A 22,302-nucleotide genomic window follows, 5' to 3' on the forward strand; every position below is an offset into this window, starting at 1 on the left:
ATAACTCCTCCCCCTCCAGAACCCCGCCCCCCAGGAGCTCCCCCTCTGTCGCTCGTTTCCTCCCCCCCACCCCCTTCCCCACATCTCCACCTGCCCCCCAAGCGCGGACCTACCCCCCAGCTCCCCACGCTCCCCAGCTCCCTCCCTTCCTGACCCCCAACTCCGCCCCCTCCCCCTCCTCCCGCCGGTGCTGCCCACCCCGGCCCCCGCCCCTTCCCGCAGCCCCCGCCCTCCGGTCCCTGCCTCGGGGCGCGCCGCGTCCCAGCTCTCGGCCGGTCCCCGCCGCCTCCGGTGCCAGCATGTCCCGCTCGGACGAAGTCAACCGGCTCACGGAGAGTGTCTATAGGGTGAGCCGCCGCCGGGCCCCGCGCCCCCCCGCGACCCGTTCCCTGCTCCCCCCTTTGCACCCCCTCGGCCCGTTCCCTGCCTCCCCCCCCCCCCGTGCCCCACGGCCCGTTCCCTGCCTCCCCCCCCCCGCGCCCCACGGCTGTCTCCTTGCCTCTCCCTTCGCCGTCCCCCCTTGCCTGCATAGTTACTCTCCTCCGTCCCCCATCCCTGCCCCACAGCTCCCTGGTCCCCCTTCGCCCCCCCTCCCGCTGGAGCCTGGCAGGGCAAAGTTTGGGGAGGGGGTGCATGTGGGGGGTGGATGGAGAAGGGGCATGGAGGAGGGGTGCATGGGAGGCATAGTAGGATGGGGGGGACATCTGGATTCTGCTGTCTCCAAGGGGCTCTAACTCCCCCATTTGCTTTGTCCCATCTATGGGGGGGGGGGGTTGGGGTGCTGGGAGTCCTGCCACTCACCCCAAGTTTCCCTGGGCACCAGAGACAGGTCAGTTGCCAGGGTCTGGCCCCCTCTGCTTCTAGCTCTTTGGGGCTGGGGCTTTAACCCCAATCTGGGGGGCAGCCCTGAGGGAGAGGGGTCAATCCGGTGTAACCCCTGTTTGCAGCGAGGCTGAGTTCTGATCTCGGCTCCCTCCAGAGTCAATCCGGAGTCACCCCTGATTGCTGGGAGACTGGGTCCTGATCTCGGCTCCCCCCCCAGAGTCAATCCGGAGTCACCCCTGATTGCTGGGAGACTGGGTCCTGATCTCGGCTCCCCCCCCCCCAGAGTCAATCTGGAGTCATCCCTGATTGCTGGGAGGCTGGGTTCTGATCTCCGCTCCCTCCAGAGTCAATCCGGAGTCACCCTTGATTGCTGGGAGGCTGGTCCTGATCTCGGCTCCCCCCCCAGAGTCAATCCGGAGTCACCCTTGATTGCTGGGAGGCTGGGTTCTGATCTCCGCTCCCTCCAGAGTCAATCCGGAGTCACCCTTGATTGCTGGGAGGCTGGTCCTGATCTCGGCTCCCCCCCCAGAGTCAATCCGGAGTCACCCCTGATTGCTGGGAGGCTGGGTTCTGACCTCAGCCCCTGCCCTCCCCAGCACAGCGTGGGGCCCACACCTCGGAGATCTGGATTCCTCCCCGAAGCTCGAAGCTTGGTGCTGTTGTCCCTGCTCAGCAGGGAATCGAGAGAAATGAACCCACAAATGAGGGTGAATGTCGGGGGACAGTTTCCTGCCCATCTCGCCGGGGGGGGGGGGTCGGCTGGTGTCTGCAGGACCCCTCCATGCAGTGCCCTGCCTCTGGACATGATCCCCTCCAAAGGGCTGGGGTGCAGAGCGCTGCCGGGGCTGCGCCTGGTGTGGATCCCAGCTCCCCTGCCCCCGGTCCTGCCAGCCCCTGTCCCAGCTGCCCAGGAGCAGGGGGGATTAGACGCGGGGGGAGGGGGAGCTGCGATTTCTGGCCAGCTGAGATTCTTTTGACAGGCTCCCTGGTTCCCGGGGAAACAACCAGTGGGAACAGCAAGGGATCGGGCTGGGCTCCAGAGGCCGCTCAGAACTGCCCCCCTATAGGCAGGGAGGGGGGGAGGGAACGGCCGTGACACTGGGCACCCCCGATCCGCACCGATGGGCCCTGGGGGGAGGGAACGGCCGTGGCGCAGGGCACCCCCGATCTGCACCGATGGGCTCTGGGGGGCAGGGAACGGCCGTGGCGCAGGGCACCCCCGATCCGCACCGATGGGCTCTGGGGGGCAGGGAACGGCCGTGGCGCAGGGCACCCCCGATCCGCACCGATGGGCCCTGGGGGGCAGGGAACGGCCGTGGCGCAGGGCACCCCCGATCCGCACCGATGGGCCCTGGGGGGGAGGGAATGGCCGTGGCGCAGGGCACCCCCGATCCGCACCGATGGGCCCTGGGGGGCAGGGAACGGCCGTGGCGCAGGGCACCCCCGATCCGCACCGATGGGCCCTGGGGGGAGGGAACGGCCGTGGCGCAGGGCACCCCCGATCCGCACCGATGGGCCCTGGGGGGGAGGGAATGGCCGTGGCGCAGGGCACCCCCGATCCGCACCGATGGGCCCTGGGGGGCAGGGAACGGCCGTGGCGCAGGGCACCCCCGATCCGCACCAATGGGCCCTGGGGGGCAGGGAACGGCCGTGACACTGGGCACCCCCGATCTGCACCGATGGGCCCTGGGGGGCAGGGAACGGCCGTGGCGCAGGGCACCCCCGATCTGCACCGATGGGCCCTGGGGGGAGGGAACGGCCGTGGTGCAGGGCACCCCCGATCCGCACCGGGAGCCAGGGAATAGCTCCAGGACAGGGCATCCAGGCTACGTCCAGTGTCACAATGAGGTGTATCAGGCCGTCTGTCTGTCCTCACCCCTGCGTCCGCGTGGCCAGCGATAGCTGCGTGTGCTCGTTTGTTATTGTAGGGCCTACGGAGGTCTGCATGGGAACCCAGGAGTGCTGGCTTCCAGCCTCCTCTGCTCTCACCACTAGACCCCACCCCCCTCCCTGAGCACGGGAGAGAACCCAGGCGTCCTGGCTCCCCTCCCCCCCGGAGACAGCGTCTTTGCGCCCGACCCGCTGTCCTCGAAGCGACTGAGCTGAGCCGACTGATCCGGGCTGAGCTGGTGCTGGGCTCCCGTGGGTCAGGCGGGGAAGGGCTGGCAGCCGGTCCCGGCCTTCACCCCAGCTCGTCGCCCTCCCGCTGGGGCCGTGGGGCCGGGCCTGGGGCTGAGCCGCCCGCGTCTGCCCCATCTGCCACCAGTTGGCTGGGGAGGCACCAGAGCCCTAGGGCTCGGTATGGCGCATGTCCCCCCCCATTTGTCTGTCCATCGGCCCCCGCCCAACCCATCCGCCCTCCATCTTCATACACACCCCGGCCTCTATCCGGCCGTCCGTCTCCACCGCCCCTCCAGCCGCCGTCCCTTTATCCGTCCGTCCGTCTGTCCGTCCCCCATGTGCGTTTCCGTCAGCCCGTCCGGTTCCCGTACCCCCAGCCCCACCCCAGAGGGGCTGCTTTCTGGGCCGGGGGTTCCCGTACCCCCAGCCCCCGCGCCCCACCTCAGGGGCCTGCGTGCCAGCCAGCCTGGGTGATAGGACCGACTCTGTGGAGCTGTGATTGGCCCTTGTTCGGTGCAGGTGATTCTGGACCAGTTCAACCCCGGGCTGAGGAGTTTTGTCACGATGGGGAAGAGTTACCAGCGAGCCCTCTCAGGTAAACGGCGCTTCCCCCCCGCCGGGCCCTGCCCCATCTCCTGCCCCCTGAGCCAGCCGGGCCCTAGAGGGGCCGGGCGCTGTGTCCATCGCTCCAGGGCGCTCTCTTTTCCTGCAGGGGTGACGGTAGCGGCCAAGGGCTATTTCGATGCCCTGGTGAAGCTGGGGGAATTGGCCAGCGACAGCCAAGGGTCCAAGGAACTGGGTAAGGTGACAGTGGGGGGGGGGGGGGGGGGGGGGGGGAGGGGGGGATGGACTGTCTGTTCCAGGTCAGCCCATCTGCCCCAGAATCCTTCCTCCTCCTGCCCTCCCACCCTGGGTCAGCGCCACTGGCCCATCTACCCTGGTATCCAGCCTGCTCTCCCCCCTTACTCCCCCGATCAGAGCCACTGGCCCATCTACCCTGGTATCCAGCCTGCTCTCCCCCCTTACTCCCCCGATCAGAGCCACTGGCCCATCTACCCTGGTATCCAGCCTGCTCTCCCCCCTTACTCCCCCGATCAGAGCCACTGGCCCATCTACCCCGGTATCCAGCCTGCTCTCCCCCCTTACTCCCCCGATCAGAGCCACTGGCCCATCTACCCTGGTATCCAGCCTGCTCTCCCCCCTTACTCCCCCGATCAGAGCCACTGGCCCATCTACCCTGGTATCCAGCCTGCTCTCCCCCCTTACTCCCCCGATCAGAGCCACTGGCCCATCTACCCTGGTATCCAGCCTGCTCTCCCCCCTTACTCCCCCGATCAGAGCCACTGGCCCATCTACCCTGGTATCCAGCCTGCTCTCCCCCCTTACTCCCCCGATCAGAGCCACTGGCCCATCTACCCCGGTATCCAGCCTGCTCTCCCCCCTTACTCCCCCGATCAGCGCCACTGGCCCATCTACCCCGGTATCCAGCCTGCTCTCCCCCCTTACTCCCCCGATCAGAGCCACTGGCCCATCTACCCCGGTATCCAGCCTGCTCTCCCCCCTTACTCCCCCGATCAGCGCCACTGGCCCATCTACCCTGGTATCCAGCCTGCTCTCCCCCCTTACTCCCCCGATCAGTGCCACTGGCCCATCTACCCTGGTATCCGGCCTGCTCTCCCCCCTTACTCCCCCGATCAGAGCCACTGGCCCATCTACCCCGGTATCCGGCCTGCTCTCCCCCCTTACTCCCCCGATCAGAGCCACTGGCCCATCTACCCTGGTATCCAGCCTGCTCTCCCCCCTTACTCCCCCGATCAGAGCCACTGGCCCATCTACCCTGGTATCCAGCCTGCTCTCCCCCCTTACTCCCCCGATCAGAGCCACTGGCCCATCTACCCTGGTATCCAGCCTGCTCTCCCCCCTTACTCCCCCGATCAGAGCCACTGGCCCATCTACCCTGGTATCCAGCCTGCTCTCTCCCCTTACTCCCCCGATCAGAGCCACTGGCCCATCTACCCCGGTATCCAGCCTGCTCTCCCCCCTTACTCCCCCGATCAGAGCCACTGGCCCATCTACCCTGGTATCCAGCCTGCTCTCCCCCCTTACTCCCCCGATCAGCGCCACTGGCCCATCTACCCTGGTATCCAGCCTGCTCTCCCCCCTTACTCCCCCGATTAGCGCCACTGGCCCATCTACCCTGGTATCCAGCCTGCTCTCCCCCCTTACTCCCCCGATCAGAGCCACTGGCCCATCTACCCCGGTATCCAGCCTGCTCTCCCCCCTTACTCCCGCGATCAGCGCCACTGGCCCATCTACCCTGGTATCCAGCCTGCTCTCCCCCCTTACTCCCCCGATCAGAGCCACTGGCCCATCTACCCTGGTATCCAGCCTGCTCTCCCCCCTTACTCCCCTGATCAGAGCCACTGGCCCATCTACCCTGGTATCCAGCCTGCTCTCCCCCCTTACTCCCCTGATCAGCGCCACTGGCCCATCTACCCTGGTATCCGGCCTGCTCTCCCCCCTTACTCCCCTGATCAGAGCCACTGGCCCATCTACCCTGGTATCCAGCCTGCTCTCCCCCCTTACTCCCCCGATCAGAGCCACTGGCCCATCTACCCTGGTATCCAGCCTGCTCTCCCCCCTTACTCCCCCGATCAGAGCCACTGGCCCATCTACCCTGGTATCCGGCCCCCATGTCTTCGTGCTGGGGGCATCCTGCGGCAGGAAGATGCTGTTTTCCTGCTGGAAGCTGCAATTTCCTCCCCTCTGCCCCTCCCCCGTCCAGGGCTGGGCCAGCCTGGGGGGAGTGGGGGAGGGGGAAGTGTCTGTGTCCTGACCCCCCCCCCCCCCCACTCCCGCATCTCCACGACCAGCCGTGCCCCTTTGCCTTGCCTGGCAGCAGTTTCAACCCTTCAGGGCCTGGCCTTTCCCCTCCCCCCACAACTCTGCTCCAGGGGCCCAATTCCCCCTCCCCCCAGCAGTGAGCTGCCCAGGGGTGGGGGCTCAAAGGGGTGGGTGGAGTGGGGGGAGAGGGGGGGTCGTGTTCCCCAGCTTCTAGGGTCAAGTCGAGATTGTGTATGTGTGGGCGGGGGGCACTGTCGTTCGGCGGGGGGTGGGGTGCATGCACCCGTGTGTGTGTGTGTATGACGCACAGAGGGGGCTGTGTGTGTGTGTGTGTGTGTGTGTGTGGTGCATGGGGGGGGGTGTGCACGCTGGGAGTGTGTGGTGCACAGAGGGGGTGTGTGTGTGTAATGTACAATCGGCGTGTGTGTGGTGCACAGGGGGGTGTGTGGGTATGTGTGGTGCACAGAGAGGGTGGGGGTGTGTGTGGTGCTTGGGGAGCGCGTGCTCGCTGCGGGTGTGTGGTGCACAGAGGGGGTAGAGGGTGTGTGTAATGCATGGGAGTGGTGCACAGAGGGGGTGGTGTGTGCGGTGGGGTGTGTGTGTATGTACTGGGGGGTGCGTTGGAGGTGTGTGTGGGGGGGTGCACGGAGGGGGTGGGGTGTGCAGTGGGGTGTCTGTGTGTATGTACTGGGGGTGCGTTGGAGGTGTGTGCGCGCGTGGGGAGTGCACAGGGGGTGAGGTGTTCGGTGGGGTGTGTGTGTATGTACTGGGGGTTGCGTTGGAGGTGTTTGTGCGTGGGGGGTGCACAGAGGGGGTGGGGTGTGTGGTGGGGTGTGTGTGGGTACTGGGGGGGGTGCGTTGGAGGTGTGTGTGCCCGTGGGGGGTGCACAGAGGGGTGTGTGTGGTGGGAGGGTGTATGTACTGGGGGGTGTTGGAGGTGTGTGTGTGCGTGGGGGGTGCACAGAAGGGGTGGTGTGTGCGGTGGGGTGTGTGTGGGTACTGGGGGGTGCGTTGGAGGTGTGTATGTGCATAGAGGGGGTGGGGTGTGCAGTGGGGTGTGTGTAGGTACTGGGGGGTGTTGGAGGTGTGTGTGTGCGTGGGGGGTGCACAGAAGGGGTGGTGTGTGCGGTGGGGTGTGTGTGGGTACTGGGGGGTGCGTTGGAGGGGGTGGGGTGTACAGTGGGGTGTGTGTAGGTACTGGGGGGTGTTGGAGGTGTGTGTGTGCGTGGTGCGTGGGGTATGCTGATGTGGTCAGTGATCTGAGGGGTGAATGGGCCCGAGGGAGGGATCCAAGGTGCCCCTGGGAGTTGGGGCAGCAGACGGGTGTGATTGGGGTGTGGTGTCGGGGGCGGAGCAGGTGGGTGCAGACTGCAGGAGGGGGCGGGGGCCTGGTGAACCGTGTGTGCGAGTTGTCAGGTTCGGGGTGACTGTGGGAGGGTCACCAGCCCTGCACCCCCAGGCTTGGGTGGGAGCGCTGGGCGTGTTAACAGGGGGGGCAGGTGCTCACATGTGGAAGTGGGGAGCCAGAGCCCATGTGTGCGTGGGGGGGGCAGACAGGCGTGGCCCTTTCTTCCATCAGAGGATTATGGGATGGACTAACCCCCCCACCCCCCCCAGGAGACACCCTGTTCCAGATGGCTGAGGTGCATCGCCAGATCCAGGTGCAGCTGGAGGAAACAGTGAGTAACTTCCCCCGCCCACCCCCGTCCCGTTATCTCCTCCCCTGCCCCCCACCGACCCGCCCTCGCTGCCTTCTCAGGCACCCCCAGATCCACCCCCAAGTCCCTCATTCCTGGGGCATGGCGGGGGGGACCCTGTGTTCTCAGATGGGGGGGGATACTGCAGGGGGCAGGGGAAGAGGGGGATACTGGGAGGCTTTTTGGGGGGGCTGTCATGGGGGGAGACAGAAGTGGGGCAGGGGAGTATCTTGCTCGCTGCCCCCCCCCCTCATCCTCCCCCTCCTGCTGTTCACAGCTGAAGCTTTTCCACTCAGAACTGCTGTCCCAGCTGGAGCAGAAACTGGAGCTGGACGTGAAATACCTGCTGGTGAGAGCACGGCCCCCCCTTCCGTGGCCCCCCTAACTTGGTGCCTGCCCCCCCACACTGCCCTCTGCCCCTCAGCCTGGTATTGCCCCCTGCATGCTGCCCTGTGCCCCCTCAGCCTGGTGCCTGCCCCCCCGCTGCCTTGTGTCCCCCAGCTTGGTGCCTGCCCCCCCCGCTGCCGTGTGCCCCCCCAGCCTGGTGCCTGCCCCCTGCTCTCACAGTTTCCCCAGCTGTGCCACTCACAAGTTCAGACCCAGACTGGGGTCCCCTTTGTCCCAGGCGCGGCGCAGAGCAAGCCAGCCCTGCCTAGGGCCCCGGGGAGTCCTGTCCCCACCCCTCTGCCCCCTCCCCAGGGTGACCTGCACCCCCCTGCTCTGTGGCACCCCCGCAGGCCACCCTGAAGAAGTACCAGAGTGAGCACCGTGCCAAGACGGAGGCCATCGAGAAGTGCCAGGCCGAGCTGAAAAAACTGCGCAAGAAGTGTCAGAGCAGCAAGAACCCCCAGAAATACGGGGACCGCGAGGTGCAGGTGAGGGGCTGGGAGGGGGACCAGGAGGGGCTGGGGAAGGTAAATGCAGTGGAGGGCAGCAAGAGCGGCTGGGGGGGGGGCCATCTGCCCCCCCCCCGGGCCGAGACCCTCCCCCACATGTTCGTGCTCCTGCCCAGTCTCACATGCGGCGCGCTTGGCACGGTCTCGCAGGCGCAGCGCCCCTGAACTCACGGGGGAGCCCGACATCAGGCCTGGCTTTGCTGGGGGCCGCGAGGGGGTGGGGGCAGAAAGGGCCCCAGGCTGGGCCCTCGCCCGCCCGCCACGGGGCTCTGGCAGCGAGGGGCAGCGGGTGGGAAAACAAGGGACGACACGGGGCCATCGCATCCGGCCGGAAGCCGGGCAGGACGGCGGCGCTGGGGCCGCAGGCAGGCCGGGCTCTGCCCCCCGGCGGGTGGGGTCCGGGCCCCGAGGGCTCGCGGCTCCGAAGGGTTTTAACATTCTTTGGCCAGCTGGTGCCTGGGCCCCTAATCTCAGCGTAAGGGGCTTTGCGTGGGTGGGCAGGTGGGGGGTGGAACCCGGGCCACGGGGGGTGGGGGCATGCGCTGGGGGAGGGGCTGCCCGCAGTGTGGGGAGAGACACGATTGGGGGAGCCCATGTGGTGCTGGGGGGGGCGCAGAGTGGAATTGTTTCTGGCAAGTGTTTCCTTCTCCCCCCCCCCCCCGCAGCCCTCTGCCTCCCCCCACCCCTGGTCAGGGCCCTCCCCCTCCCCCCCTCATTAGCATGTCAGGCGCCTGCTCCTTCCCCTCCCTCCCCGCCTTGGCTCCGGAAGGCCCCCCTTTGTCGGCACCCATTGCCTGGGGAACCATTACTTCGGGGTCACAGCCCCCATTCTTCAGGCTGCGGGGGGAGTGGGGAAGTGGGGGGGGGCAAGGGAGTGGGGGAGTGTTAACCCTTCCCCCACTGAAACCAATTTGGGGCATCGGGGCCTAATGCAGGGGGCTGTTGGGGGCCATATGTGGGGGGCTATTCAGGGTCCAATACGGGGCATCAGGACCTGATGTGGGGGGGGTATTTGTGGTCCAGTACGGGGCATTGGGGCTGATGGGGGAATATTTGGGGTGTGGTTTGGCGTCTGAGGCTGATCTGGGGGGGCTGTCGGTGGTGTGATGCAGAGCGGGTACCTAGGCCCAGCTCTGTGGTGGGGAGGTCTGATGTTGGGGTGATTGTCCCCCCCCCGCATGCTTTGGTGCAGCCCCGGACTATTTTCTTGTGCCCTTCCTCCCCCCTTTAGTACGTGGAGGTGATGAGCGCCAAGCAGAGCGAGCTGGACCGCTTTGTGGCGGAGGGATACAAGGCGGCCCTCACCGAGGAGCGCCGCCGGTACTCGTTCCTGGTGGATCGCCAGTGCGCTGTGTCCAAGCACTTCAGTGCCTACCACGCCAAGGTGAGCCGCCCGCCCGTATCCCTCCACCCAAGCGAGATCCCTCCGCCTGCACGCAGTCCTCATATCTCTCCACCCACACTTCCTCTGTAACCCTCCGCCCCAACAAAGAGTCCCCTCGTGGGATGTCACTGTATCTTTTCACCTCGTGGGCCCCCCTGGAGTGGGGCGGGAGGCTGGTGGGGGTCAGTGCAGACGAGCCCCCGAGGAGTGCCTGAGAGTAGCAGAGGCACAATATTGGGGGGAGCGGTGTAGTTCCTGTGGGGGGCCCAGTTGGGGGTCATCCTATGGGGGTTCCCCCAGCTGGGGGGCAGTGGGAGCCCCACCCACCCATCTTTGTCCCCCCCCCACAGGTGAAGGAGCTGCTGGGGGCCAAGCTGCCCAGCTGGCAGCAGTCCTGCGTCCAGCCCACACGCCTGCCCGACCGCGCCCTGGCCCTGGTGAAGCAGACGGCTAACAGCCCCCCCGCGCCCGCCGCCTCTGACCCACTGCCCGCCCCCCAGCCCCTGGAGGTGCCCGCCGAGCTGACGCCCCTGCTGGGGGGCGGGGGCCTGGCCCTCAACCACGTACGTCTCTGCCCCCGGGGAACGGGGAGCGGTGCGGCTGACGGGCCCCCCGAGAGAGACCCGGGCGCCTGGGTCTCCAAGCCCCGACGGGAGGGTGAGCCCAGTCCCTGGTGAGCAGAACCCCCACCGCTTCTCTCCTTCCTCAGCGCATCTCCCTGCAGGAAGCGACCGCGCTCCCCAACGGCGACTCCCACCGCACCCGGGGCTCCCGCGACCTGGGGCACCCGCCCCCCAGCGAGCCCCTCACCTCCCCGCTAGGCCTGCCGGCCACGCAGACCCCCCCGCCGCCCCGGGCCAGCGACGGCTACTCCTGTACCCTGCCCATCCCCCGCAAAGCGTCCACGGAGACCCGCCTTGCCACGCTTGGTAAGTGCCTGCCCGTGCCCCCCCCAGTGCTGCCGGTGTCCCTCACTCCTGCCCTGCAGCCCCTGGCCCCCCCAGTCCTGCCGGTGCCCTTCACTCCCGCCCCGCAGCCCCTGACCGAACAGGCCTCCGCTAAGCTGACCTGCTCGGACACCCAGATGAGGCGGGGCGGGGGGGGTTCATAGAATCATAGAATAATAGGACTGGAAGGGACCTCGAGAGGTCATCGAGTCCAGCCCCCCGCCCTCAAGGCAGGACCAAGCTCCGTCTACACCATCCCTGACAGATGTCTATCTAACCTGTTCTTAAATATCTCCAGAGAGGGAGATTCCACCACCTCCCTTGGCAATTTATTCCAATATTTGACCACCCTGACAGTTAGGAATTTTTTCCTAATGTCCAATCTAAACCTCCCCTGCTGCACTTTAAGCCCATTACTCCTTGTCCTGTCCTCAGAAACCAAGAGGAACAAATTTTCTCCTTCCTCCTTGGCTGTGTCTAGACTGCAGGCTTCTTTCGAAAGAGGCTCTTTCGAAAGCATCTTTCGAAAGAGCCTCTTTCGAAAGATCGCGTCTAGACAGCAGGCGGATCTTTCGATAGAGGAAATCCGCTTTTTCGAAAGAGAGCACCCAGCGAGTCTGGATGCTCTCTTTCGAAGACGGCCTCTTTACATTGAAGAACGCCTTCCTTCGAAAGAGGAACTTTCGAAGGAAGGCGTTCTTCCTCGTGAAACGAGGTTTACCGCCATCGAAAGAAAAGCCGCGTTCTTTCGAAATAATTTCGAAAGAACGCGGCTTGAGTCTGGATGCAGGGGAAGTTCTTTCGAAAAAAGGGTACTTTTTTCGAAAGAACCCCTGAGTGTGGACACGGCCCTTGTGACACCCTTTTAGATATTTGAAAACCGCTCTCATGTCCCCCCTTAATCTTCTTTTTTCCAAACTAAACAAGCCCAGTTCATGAAGCCTGGCTTCATAGGTCATGTTCTCTAAACCTTTAATCATTCTTGTCGCTCTTCTCTGTAACCTTTCCAATTTCTCCACATCTTTCTTGAAATGTGGCGCCCAGAACTGGACACAGTACTCCAGCTGAGGCCTAACTAGTGCAGAGTAGAGCGGCAGAATGACTTCACGAGTTTTGCTTACAACACACCTGTTGATACAACCTAGAATCATATTTGCTTTTTTTGCAACAGCATCACACTGTTGACTCATATTCAACTTGTGGTCCACTATGACCCCTAGATCCCTTTCCGCCATGCTCCTTCCTAGACAGTCGCTTCCCATCTTGTATGTATGGAACTGATTGTTCCTTCCTAAGTGGAGCACTTTGCATTTCTCTTTATTAAACCTCATCCTGTTTACCTCTGACCATTTCTCTAACTTGCTAAGGTCATTTTGAATTATGTCCCTATCCTCCAAAGAAGTCGCAACCCCACCCAGTTTGGTATCATCTGCAAACTTAATAAGCGTACTCTCTATCCCAATATCTACATCATTGATGAAGATATTGAACAGTACGGGTCCCAAAACAGACCCTTGCGGAACTCCACTTGTTATCCCTTTCCAGCAGGATTTAGCACCGTTAACAACTCTCTGACTACGGTTATCCAGCCAATTATGCACCCACCTTATCGTGGCCCTATCTAAGCTATATTTGCCTAGTTTATCAATAAGAATATCATGCGAGACCGTATCAAATGCCTTACTAAAGTCTAGGTATATGACATCCACCGCTTCTCCCTTATCCACAAGGCTCGTTATCTTATCAAAGAATGCTATCAGATTAGTTTGGCATGACTTGTTCTTCACAAACCCATGCTGGCTATTCCCTATCACTTTATTACTTTCCAAGTGTTTGCATAGGGGTTCGTCTGAACCCAGCTGACTCCTCTCACCTGTGACCCCAGATGGGGCTGTCCAGTCCCCCGTCCCTGTCCCCCCCGCACTCGCCAGTTTCCAGCCTTCCTGTCATGAGGCTCAGGCTCTGTGGGGGGCTGGTGTGGGGGAGGGTGACCCCATACGGGTGGGGGGGGAAGCTGCCCTCCCTCCCCCCAGGCCTGACATTTTGCCCAGCTTAAGCCAATTAAGAGTCCGGCTCTGAGCCGCTTGCTGCGATCTCGTGCCCTGGGCTGACCTGGCTGGAGCTGGGACAGACCTGGGGGGAGGCATCTGTCACACAGACCCCCCCATGACCCGGCTGTCATCTGTATCCTCCTGGGCCGCTCCCAAGCCCCCCACGGGGACCCCACGTGTGTTCCCCAGGCCCCTCCTCTTGGATCCCCCCAAGCCCCTTTCCAGGGAGGGAAAGGGGGGGGACTCTGCCTGACCCCCTTTCCTCACCCCCCCCAGCGGAGAACAAGACCCTGCCGCGGATCGGGGCGCTGATGGGGCCGCCCCCACGGGCCGAGCGGCGCCAGGTGCAGGCCGTGTTCTCCCACGCGGCCGGCGAGAACAGCACCCTGCTCAACTTCCAGGAGGGGGACGTCATCGCGCTGCTGGTGACTGAGGCCCGGGACGGCTGGCACTACGGGGAGAACGAAGCCACGCACATGTGAGAGCCCCCTCCGCGGGCGGACCACTGGCCCCCACTGCCCTGCCCGAGCCGGGGGCAGAGCCCAGGAGACCTGGCTCCCAGCTCTAACCACTGGCCCCCACTGCCCTGCCCGAGCCGGGGGCAGAGCCCAGGAGACCTGGCTCCCAGCTCTAACCACTGACCCCCACTCTCCTCCCAGAGCCAGGGAGAGAACCCAGGAGTCCTGGCTCCTAGCTCTAACCACTAGCCCCCACTCCGCTCCCAGAGCCAGGGAGAGAGCCTACCTAGGAGTCCTGGCTCCCAGCCCTAACCACTGACCCCCACTCCTTACCCAGAGCCAGGGGAAGAGCCTAGCGGTCGTGGGGCTCAGCTCTAACCACTAGCTCCCACTGCCCTGCCAGAGCCAGGGAGAGAACCCAGGAATCCTGGCTCCCAATCACTCTACCTACTCTAACCACTAGCCCCCACTCCCTTCCCAGAGCTGGGGAGAGAACCCAGGAGTCCTGGCTCCTAGCTCTAACCACTAGCCCCAACTTCCCCCCCAGAGCCCCTGGACCGGATCCGATTCCTAGCAGGGCCCTCACTGCGTCTTCAGCTGCCCCAGCGGGTGTGTGTGTGTGTGTGTGTTTGTGTGTGTGTGTGTCCGTCCGGTCTGACCTCTGCTCCCCCCTCCAGGAAAGGCTGGTTCCCCTTCTCATATACTCGTCCGATCCCCCCCACCGAGAGCCCTGAGAAACCCCATGGCAGGTGAGCTGGGGGTGGGCGTGCCATGCGGTGGGGGAGGATGAAGAGTGGGCTGGGGATGTGGGGCTGGCATAGGGGGTGGGACGTGGAGGGCTGAGGGGCTGGGGAGGGGGTGAAGTTGGGGGCCAGACAGTGGTACTGAGTTGGGGGGTGGGGGTGCTGAGGTGGGGCAGGATGTAGGGCAGAGAGGGGGAGATGGGGCCTGGGGGACATGCAGTGGTGGGGGGCAGGGGGCCAGCTCCAGGGCCTCATTTTCACCCCCCCTCCCCAGCTTTCCGCTGAGCAAAGTGAACAGCAGCAGCACGGGGACCCTGGACAAGGCGGGGTGCGCGGGGCCCAGCCCGGAGGGGGGCCCTGGGGGGGCCGCCTCGCGCTACACCCCTTCCCCCCGCCCCGGCACCTTCCGCCAGCGCCCCTACAGCATGATCAACCCCGACCTGTCGCAGGTGAGTGGGGGAGCCCTCCAGGTGAGCGCCCCCCGGGGCCTCTCCATGGGGTGGGGGGCGCAGGGGACCGGCCGTGCGGCTCAGAGGGGGCGAGTGACGGGGTTGGCCGTCTGGCACCCCCCCAATCACCATGCAGGGGGCCTGGCGGAGGAACCCCCACACCCTGGGGGCGTGTGAGGACCCCCATGTGCCCGGCCCCTCCTCTCTCCTGCCCCCCCTCCCCCTAGTCTCACCCTCTGGTTAATCCGCTTCTCTCCTGCCTCTTCCCAGTTGGCGAACGAATTTGGGAGCCCCCCGAACTCGTCCCCGTCCAGGTGAGAGCAGCGAGGGCCGTGCCCTGGGGCTCTGCCCCTCCAGTGAAGCCCCATCTGACGGCTCTCGCCCACTGATGTCCTGCCCCCCCGCCTCCCATGCTGCCCCCCATTCTCTCCCCACCTCCCATGCTGGGCCTCTGCCTCCCCCGCTAAACCTCTATCCCCTGCTTTCCACGCTGCCCTCCTGGCCCCTCAGGGTATGTCTACACTAGAAAGTTAGTTCGAACTAACTTTAATAGGCGCTACACTAGCGCTCTGCTAGTTCGAATTTGAATCGAACTAGCGGAGCGCTTAGTTCGAACTAGGAAAACCTCATTTTACGAGGACTAACGCCTAGTTCGAACTAGCTAGTTCGAACTAAGGGCTGTGTAGCCCTTTAGTTCGAACTAGTGGGAGGCTAGCCCTCCCCAGGTTTCCCTGGTGGCCACTCTGGCCAACACCAGGGAAACTCTATGCCCCCCTCCCGGCCCCGGACCCCTTAAAGGGGCACGGGCTGGCTACGGTGTCCGTGCCAGGTGCAAGCCTGCCAGCACCCAGCTAGCAGACCCTGCACCTGGCACGGCACAGAGCCACCCACCCGATGCCTCCCAGCCCACCCCCTCTTGCCGGGACCAGGCTGGCGGCTCCCGGGAGCTTGCCCTGGACCGCAAGAGGCGGGCACCTTCCTGGGCTAGTGCGGACATCGTGGACCTCGTCCACGATCTCCGCACTAGGCACAGGAAAGTGGCCGTCTAGGGCAGGAGAGCTGCCAGCCTGGCCACCCAGGAGCAGGTGTGCATGAAAATCAAGGGGGTCCACTGAGACCCCCGACCCTGAGCCCTGAGCTTACAATGGCCGTCCTGGGTCAGACCAAAGGTCCATCTAGCCCAGTAGCCTCTCTGCCAACAGCGGCCAACCCTAGGGACCCTGGAGGGGATGGACCGAAGACAATGACCAAGCCATTTGTCTCGTGCCATCCCTCTCCAGCCTTCCACAAACTTTGGGCAGGGACACCACTCCTACCCTCTGGCTAATAGGACTCCATGGACCCAACCTCCATCACTTGATCTCACTTCCCTTTAAACTCTGTTCTAGTTCTAGCCTTCACAGCCTCCTGCAGCAAGGAGTTCCACAGGTTAACTATTTGCTTTGGGAAGAAGAACAACTTTCTCTTACTAGTTTCAAGCCTGCTACCCATTCCTTTCCTTTGGTGTCCTCTAGTCCTTCTTTATGGGAACTCATGAAGAACTTTTCTGAATGCACCCTCTCCACCCAACCCCTGCTTTTAGAGACCTCTATCCTGTCCCCCCTCCGTCTCCTCTTTTCTAAGCTGAACAGTCCCAGTCTCTGTAGCCTCTCTTCATCTGGGACCTGTTCCCAACCCCTGATCATGTTAGTTGCCCTCCCCTCTCCCAGCCTTTCTCTTCCCCTCTCCCACCTCCTTTTCCCAGTCTCCCCCAGTTTTTTTCAATAAAGACAGAGTCAATGTTGGAAGAAACATTAGCTTTATTTTGTACATCAATAAGAAGGGGGGCTAGGGAAGGGCAAGTGGAAGAAGGTGAGGGAGGAATGGGGCACGAGCCCCCGATGGGGAGGACTGGGCTGGCTCTGCGGGCTTCTGGGGGTGGAAGCTCTCCTGCAGCCCCCCAATTACTCCCTCTCCCCAGATGGCAGCCTGCGGCAAGTGCAGCCGGGCTGATGGCCGAGTGGTGTGATGTGCCCAGTGTGGGCACTCAGGGCACTCCAAGCCAGAACTTCTTTGCAAGCGGGGCACCCCTTAGAACTGTGTGTCCGGGGTGGGGGTCGGGACCCTTTAAGCGCAGCCCTCGGCTAGCCTGAGACAGTATCTCCACGCTCTAAGTCCTCCTTTTATGCCCTGCCGGCACTGCTTCCGGCCATCATTAAGCCCTGTTCAGAGTCCACTCAATGTGGACTTACTAGTTCGAACTAGCAAAACGCTAGTTCGAACTAGTTTTTAGTTCTAGATGCGTTAGTTCGAACTAGCTTAGTTCGAATTAACTAATTCGAACTAAGTTAGTTCGAACTAGCGCTGTAGTGTAGACGTACCCTCAGCCTCCCACGCTCCCCCCACCTTCCACCCTGGGTCTCTGCCCCACTGCCTCCCATGCTGCCCCCCTGCTCCCCCACCTCCCACGCTGGGCCTCAGGCCCCCTAAGTTCACCCCCAGCCCCGTCCCCTGTGGGGCTCTAAACTCAGAATTCTCCCTCCTTCCCCATGGCTCTCTTGAAAGGTTTGCCCCCCCTTGCAGGAATCTCTCCCCCCCCCCCCCGCACACACTAGCACCGTGACCCCCCCCCACCCACTTTCTGTCTCCCCCAGGTCTAACCCCTTCGCTCACGTGAGGCTGAAGCGGACGGTGACCAACGACCGCTCGGCCCCCCTCATCCAGTGAAGCCGCGAGGATGCCCGCCCGCCTCCCCTGCTGATTCCCCCCCGCCCCGCAAACAGATGCCAGGATCCCCCCCACACACACTGTGAAGGACCAGCGAGCTGTGGGGGGGGGGGGGGGGGGCCGCGGCACGTGCAGCCTGCGGCTCCCCCTAGTGGCCGCTTTCCGAAGAGCATCCCGGCAGCCTGGCTCCGGCCCCCCTCACCCCGGGGGAGCAGCTGGGGCGGGATCGAATCCCACCGGCAACAGCAGTGGGGGGGTGGGACAGAGCTGGGGGGTATCCAGGGAGCGAGGAGATGGGGCAGCGGGGGAAGGGCGCCGAGCTGGGCCCGAGGGGAGCTGGAGCATGGGGGGCTGGGGACACGCGGGGCCCCGGGAAAGTTGGGGTGAGGGAGGGGGAGGCTGCAGGCTGCTCCTTGAAATAACAGCAGCCCGGTTGAGCGACCCCTCTGTGGGCGACGTGTCTGTCTGTCCGTCCCCTTTTCTGTCTGTCCGCGCCCCCCTCTATCACCCTACAGCCATCCCCCCCCCGGACCCCCCTTCTGCTTCCAGGCCAGGCCCCACCCCCTCTGGGCTGCAGCCCCCTCCCGGGAGCTCTGTGAGGCGCCCCAAGGTTCACAGTGTTGTCCAGCCCGGCCTTGTCCCTGTGTCTGTCCACCCCAGGGGCCAGGCCCGCGTCTCCCTCCCCTCCAGCCAGCTGCGTCTCGGCCCCTTGTCCCTGCTGGGTTCCCGGCTGGAGCGCCCCCTCGCCTCGGGGGTAATTGCCCGGATGTAACCCCAGAACCGCTCGCTGGCTCCCGTCAGCGCGGGGCAGCAGGCCGGGTGGCGTGGGCGAAGCGGGTCCGGGAGGCAGGGGCAGCGTGAAGGGGGCGAAGGGAAAAGCCGGGCCGCTGGGCTGGGGGTGGCGTCCTTCGACCGGGCTCGGAAGCAAAGCGAGCCGGCAGGGCCAAGAGCGAGGGAGGCGGGGGGCAGGTTATCCGGCAGGGCGAAGGGGAAAGGGTCGGAGTTCAGACGGGAGAGAGGGACCTAGTGGAGTCGCCGGGGTCTGGGGGGCGCTGACGAACGGGGCAGAGTCCCAAGGGATCTGCGCGAGCAGGCGATGAAACGCCGGGTTCAGAAAAGAGCCAGATTAATGCCTGGGGGTCAGGTCCCGCCGGGGCAGAGCCAGGCTGGGCAGGGCCGGGGGCGGAGGAGTGGGGACGTGGATTCGGGGGGCTCGCTCGCTGCTCGTGGCCACTCCGGGGAAAAGGGAAGCGATCCGGAAGGGAGCCAGGGACCAGACCCTCCTGTCGCTCCGTAGGCTCCGGCGGGCGGCCCAGGTGCGTGCGCGGGGGAGCAGAAGGTAACGGGAAGGGGGGGGCAGGTGGAAGGGCTGTGGGAGCAGAGCCGGGGAGGACGGGGACTGGACGAGAGATGCCAAAGGGGGGGGGGGGGACGTGAGAGGGCTGGAGAAGGGATGGGAAGGAGAAAGGGCCCAGGGAAGGGTTTATCCCTCCGGGGGGGCCGAGAGCCGGGGCTCAGACGCGGGACCGGACAGGTTAAGCCAACACGCCCCTGCACAGTCACCTGGGGGCGCCAGCGGGTTGGAGAGAGGAGGGACGTCCCTGGGCGTGGAGGCAGCCCCCCGCTGTGGGTGTTACCTCTGCCTGCCCAAGGCAGGGGGCTGCCAAGGGGGAGACCACGTGCCCCTCCCCTTGTTCCTGTCCCATGACACACCAGGGCCAAGCAGCGCCCCCCCCCCATGTGTGGCCATTCTTCCATGGTCCTGGTGGTGCCCCTGGGCTGGGGGGTGCCTCCACTGATGGGGGCAATTCCAGCCACCCCTTGACTTCCCTGTTTGCCCCACGCTGGGCAGCTCCCTGGCTCCATGCCCCGTGGGGCCGGCGGTGTCCCAAGAGCAGCTTGGGAATCGGGGAGCCGTGCAAAACAGGGAAACTGAGGCACCCCCCCAAATCCCCACTTCATCATACCAACTAGCAGCAGTTATCAATACAGACCCTTAGACACATTGATTTCCTGCCCAGCCTTGCCCCCACCCACCCCTTCTTCCCCCACACCCTCTATCTGTCCTCCCCCTATCTATCCAGCCCCCCTCTCCTCCTCCCTGTCCTGCACCCCCTCTGCCTGTCCATCCCCCCAAGGGCTGGCTGTCCCCACACCTGCCTTGGTCCATGTGCTCACATGCATCTCACTCTAGCTCCCTCCCTCGCCTGCTGATGCAGATTTCTTGGGGGGGGAGAGGGAGAACCCCATAATGACACCCCAGAAAGTGCCTTCTCTGTGGGATGCCTGGCTGGGGGGGGGGGGGCAAGCGCCAAGCCCTGTAACCCCCCCCCCCCCACCGGGCTATGGCTGGGGGATGCTGTATTGGGAACTGCATCAAACTAACCCCTCTTGCTGCCCAGGGTGAGGGCAGCGCCCCCTGCTGGGCTTTGGGAAGGCAGCAGGGGTGTGAGCTGGGGGGGGGGAGAAGAGGGGGTTGTTAGAGCCTTGAAATGATCTTGTCAATTACACCTAGATTGTTACTAAACCCTGTGTGTGTGTGTGTGTGTGTGTGTGTGTGTGTGTCCCTCTGGCCCTGCTGCCCCCTGCTGGCGGGGAGGGGCCCTGCGTGTCCCTGCTGCCCCCCGCTGGCGGGGAGGGGCCCTGCGTGTCCCTGTCGCCCCCTGCTGGCGGGGAGGGGCCCTGCGTGTCCCTGTCGCCCCCTGCTGGCGGGGAGGGGCCCTATGTGTCCCTGACGCCCCCTGCTGGCGGGGAGGGGCCCTGCGTGTCCCTGCTTCCCCCTGCTGGCGGGGAGGGGCCCTGCGTGTCCCTGACGCCCCCTGCTGGCGAGGAGGGGCCCTGCGTGTCCCTGACGCCCCCTGCTGGCGGGGAGGGGCCCTGCGTGTCCCTGCTTCCCCCTGCTGGCGGGGAGGGGCCCTGTGTGTCCCTGACGCCCCCTGCTGGCGGGGAGGGGCCCTGCGTGTCCCTGCTTCCCCCTGCTGGCGGGGAGGGGCCCTGTGTGTCCCTGTCGCCCCCTGCTGGCGGGGAGGGGCCCTGCGTGTCCCTGCTTCCCCCTGCTGGCGGGGAGGGGCCCTGCGTGTCCCTGCCGCCCCCTGCTGGCGAGGAGGGGCCCTGCGTGTCCCTGCTTCCCCCTGCTGGCGGGGAGGGGCCCTGCGTGTCCCTGACGCCCCCTGCTGGCGAGGAGGGGCCCTGCGTGTCCCTGCTTCCCCCTGCTGGCGGGGAGGGGCCCTGCGTGTCCCTGCCGTCCCCTGCTGGCGAGGAGGGGCCCTGCGTGTCCCTGTCGCCCCCTGCTGGCGAGGAGGGGCCCTGCGTGTCCCTGCTGCCCCCTGCTGGCGGGGAGGGGCCCTGCGTGTCCGTGCTGCCCGTTCTGTCCCATCCATCCCCTTTGTCAATCCTGCCATGTACCCAACACCCCCCCTCCATCCTGCTATCCCATACAGTGCAGCAGTCTAGCCATCCACCCCTCTGCTCCCACTTCCTTTCATCTCTCACTCCACATCCTCTTCCATCACCCCCCACACCGCCCCCGCAAACTGCATCACTGCCCATTCATTCCTCCAGCCTCCCCACACCACCCCCAAACCGCATCGCCGCCCATTCCTCCAGCCCCCCACCTCACCCCCCAAAGTGCATCACTGCCCAGTCCTCCAGCCCCCCATTGCCCCCCCAACTGCATCACTGCCCAGTCCTCCAGCCCCCCCCACGTTGCCCCCCAAACTGCATCACTGCCAGTCCTTCCCTCCGTGACCCCCGGGAGTAAAGGACATTTGGGATTTAAGGTTCACTCTTTTTTTAATCTCGCTTCATTTTGGCAAATCAGAAGGAGCTCGAAGGTGGTGCCGGCTGGAATGCCGGGCACCTCCCTGTGCCCACATATTTACAGACATGGCCGCATTTGGCAGCTGCCTGGTGAGGGGAGGAGGGTTCAAGGGGCTCAGTCCTTGTGGGGCAGGTGCTTCCCCCCCAAACAAACAAACAAACCCAGAAGCATACGCTGGAGCATGCCATGAAATCCAGGTCCAGCCCCACTTCTGACAGCAGGTACTGGGTGCTGTGGGGCTGGGAAAGGGGGCTGGACACCAGAGTGGGCGTGAGTGAGGGGGACAGGGGTGGGTAGGATCAGGCTGATCAAAGGAGGAGGCGGGATACTGGGATAGATGGGCCCATGGAGCTGATTGGAGGAGGCGGGATACTGGGATAGATGGGTCCATGGAGCTGATTGGAGGAGGCGGGATACTGGGATAGAAGGGCCCGTGGGGCTGATCGAAGGAGGAGGCAGGATACTGGGGTAGAAGGGCCCGTGGGGCTGATCGAAGGAGGAGGCGGGATACCGAGGTAGAAGGGCCCGTGGGGGCTGATCGAAGGAGGAGGCGGGATACCGGGGTAGAAGGGCCCGTGGGGCTGATCGAAGGAGGAGGCGGGATACCTGGGTAGAAGGGCCCGTGGGGCTGATCGAAGGAGGAGGCGGGATACCGGGGTAGAAGGGCCCGTGGGGCTGATCGAAGAAGGAGGCGGGATACAGAGGTAGAAGGGCCCGTGGGGCTGATCGAAGGAGGAGGCGGGATACCGGGGTAGAAGGGCCCGTGGGGCTGATCGAAGGAGGAGGCAGGATACTGGGGTAGAAGGGCCCGTGGGGCTGATCGAAGGAGGAGGCAGGATACTGGGGTAGAAGGGCCCGTGGGGCTGATCGAAGGAGGAGGCGGGATACCGAGGTAGAAGGGCCCGTGGGGCTGATCGAAGGAGGAGGTGGGATACCGGGGGAGAAGGGCCCATGGGGCTGATCGAAGGAGGAGGCGGGATACCGGGGTAGAAGGGCCCGTGGGGCTGATCGAAGGAGGAGGCGGGATACCGGGGTAGAAGGGCCTGTGGGGCTGATCGAAGGAGGAGGCGGGATACTGGGGTAGAAGGGCCCATGGGGCTGATCGAAGGAGGAGGCGGGATACCGGGGAAAAAGGGCCCGTGGGGCTGATCGAAGGAGGAGGCGGGATGCCGGGGTAGAAGGGCCCGTGGGGCTGATCGAAGGAGGAGGCGGGATACCGGGGTAGAAGGGCCCGTGGGGCTGATCGAAGGAGGAGGCGGGATACCGGGGTAGAAGGGCCCGTAGGGCTGATCGAAGGAGGAGGCGGGATACCGGGCTAGAAGGGCCCGTGGGGCTGATCGAAGAAGGAGGCGGGATACAGA

The 22,302-nt window shown here is 64.7% G+C and overlaps 1 protein-coding gene across 5 annotated transcripts; it reads left to right on the forward strand.

Annotated features, from left to right (window-relative positions):
• The first annotated feature begins 95 nt into the window (after positions 1-95).
• On the forward strand, positions 96-18,772 carry LOC142825583 (BAR/IMD domain-containing adapter protein 2-like). Of its 5 annotated transcripts, XM_075917481.1 has the most exons (14): positions 109-347; positions 3,466-3,541; positions 3,659-3,745; positions 7,408-7,469; positions 7,765-7,836; positions 8,225-8,362; positions 9,615-9,767; positions 10,118-10,330; positions 10,477-10,696; positions 13,042-13,243; positions 13,901-13,972; positions 14,241-14,415; positions 14,686-14,729; positions 17,049-18,772. In XM_075917481.1, exons 1-14 carry the CDS (start codon positions 300-302, stop codon positions 17,119-17,121), a joined length of 1,635 nt encoding a protein of 544 aa, XP_075773596.1. In that variant the 5' UTR covers positions 109-299; the 3' UTR covers positions 17,122-18,772. The 5 variants fall into 5 exon arrangements, with proteins under 5 accessions (XP_075773593.1, XP_075773597.1, XP_075773592.1 ...); XM_075917478.1 differs by having other exon boundaries at positions 96-347; positions 3,466-3,745; positions 10,492-10,696; XM_075917482.1 differs by lacking the exon at positions 10,118-10,330 and having other exon boundaries at positions 96-347.
• The last annotated feature ends 3,530 nt before the right edge of the window (positions 18,773-22,302 follow it).

Source organism: Pelodiscus sinensis, unplaced genomic scaffold (genome assembly GCF_049634645.1).
Source record: "Pelodiscus sinensis isolate JC-2024 unplaced genomic scaffold, ASM4963464v1 ctg86, whole genome shotgun sequence".
In the NCBI taxonomy this organism is placed as follows: domain Eukaryota; kingdom Metazoa; phylum Chordata; order Testudines; family Trionychidae; genus Pelodiscus; species Pelodiscus sinensis.

What these genes read in the sequence shown, in the direction of transcription:
- LOC142825583 (XM_075917477.1), top strand. Translation starts at nt 300, where the DNA reads ATGTCCCGCTCGGACGAAGTCAACCGGCTCACGGAGAGTGTCTATAGG. An exon ending in TGGACGTGAAATACCTGCTG is followed by an intron (nt 7,837 to 8,224) that starts GTGAGAGCACGG and finishes GCACCCCCGCAG; the next exon opens with GCCACCCTGAAGAAGTACCA. An exon ending in TCAGTGCCTACCACGCCAAG is followed by an intron (nt 9,768 to 10,117) that starts GTGAGCCGCCCG and finishes CCCCCCCCACAG; the next exon opens with GTGAAGGAGCTGCTGGGGGC.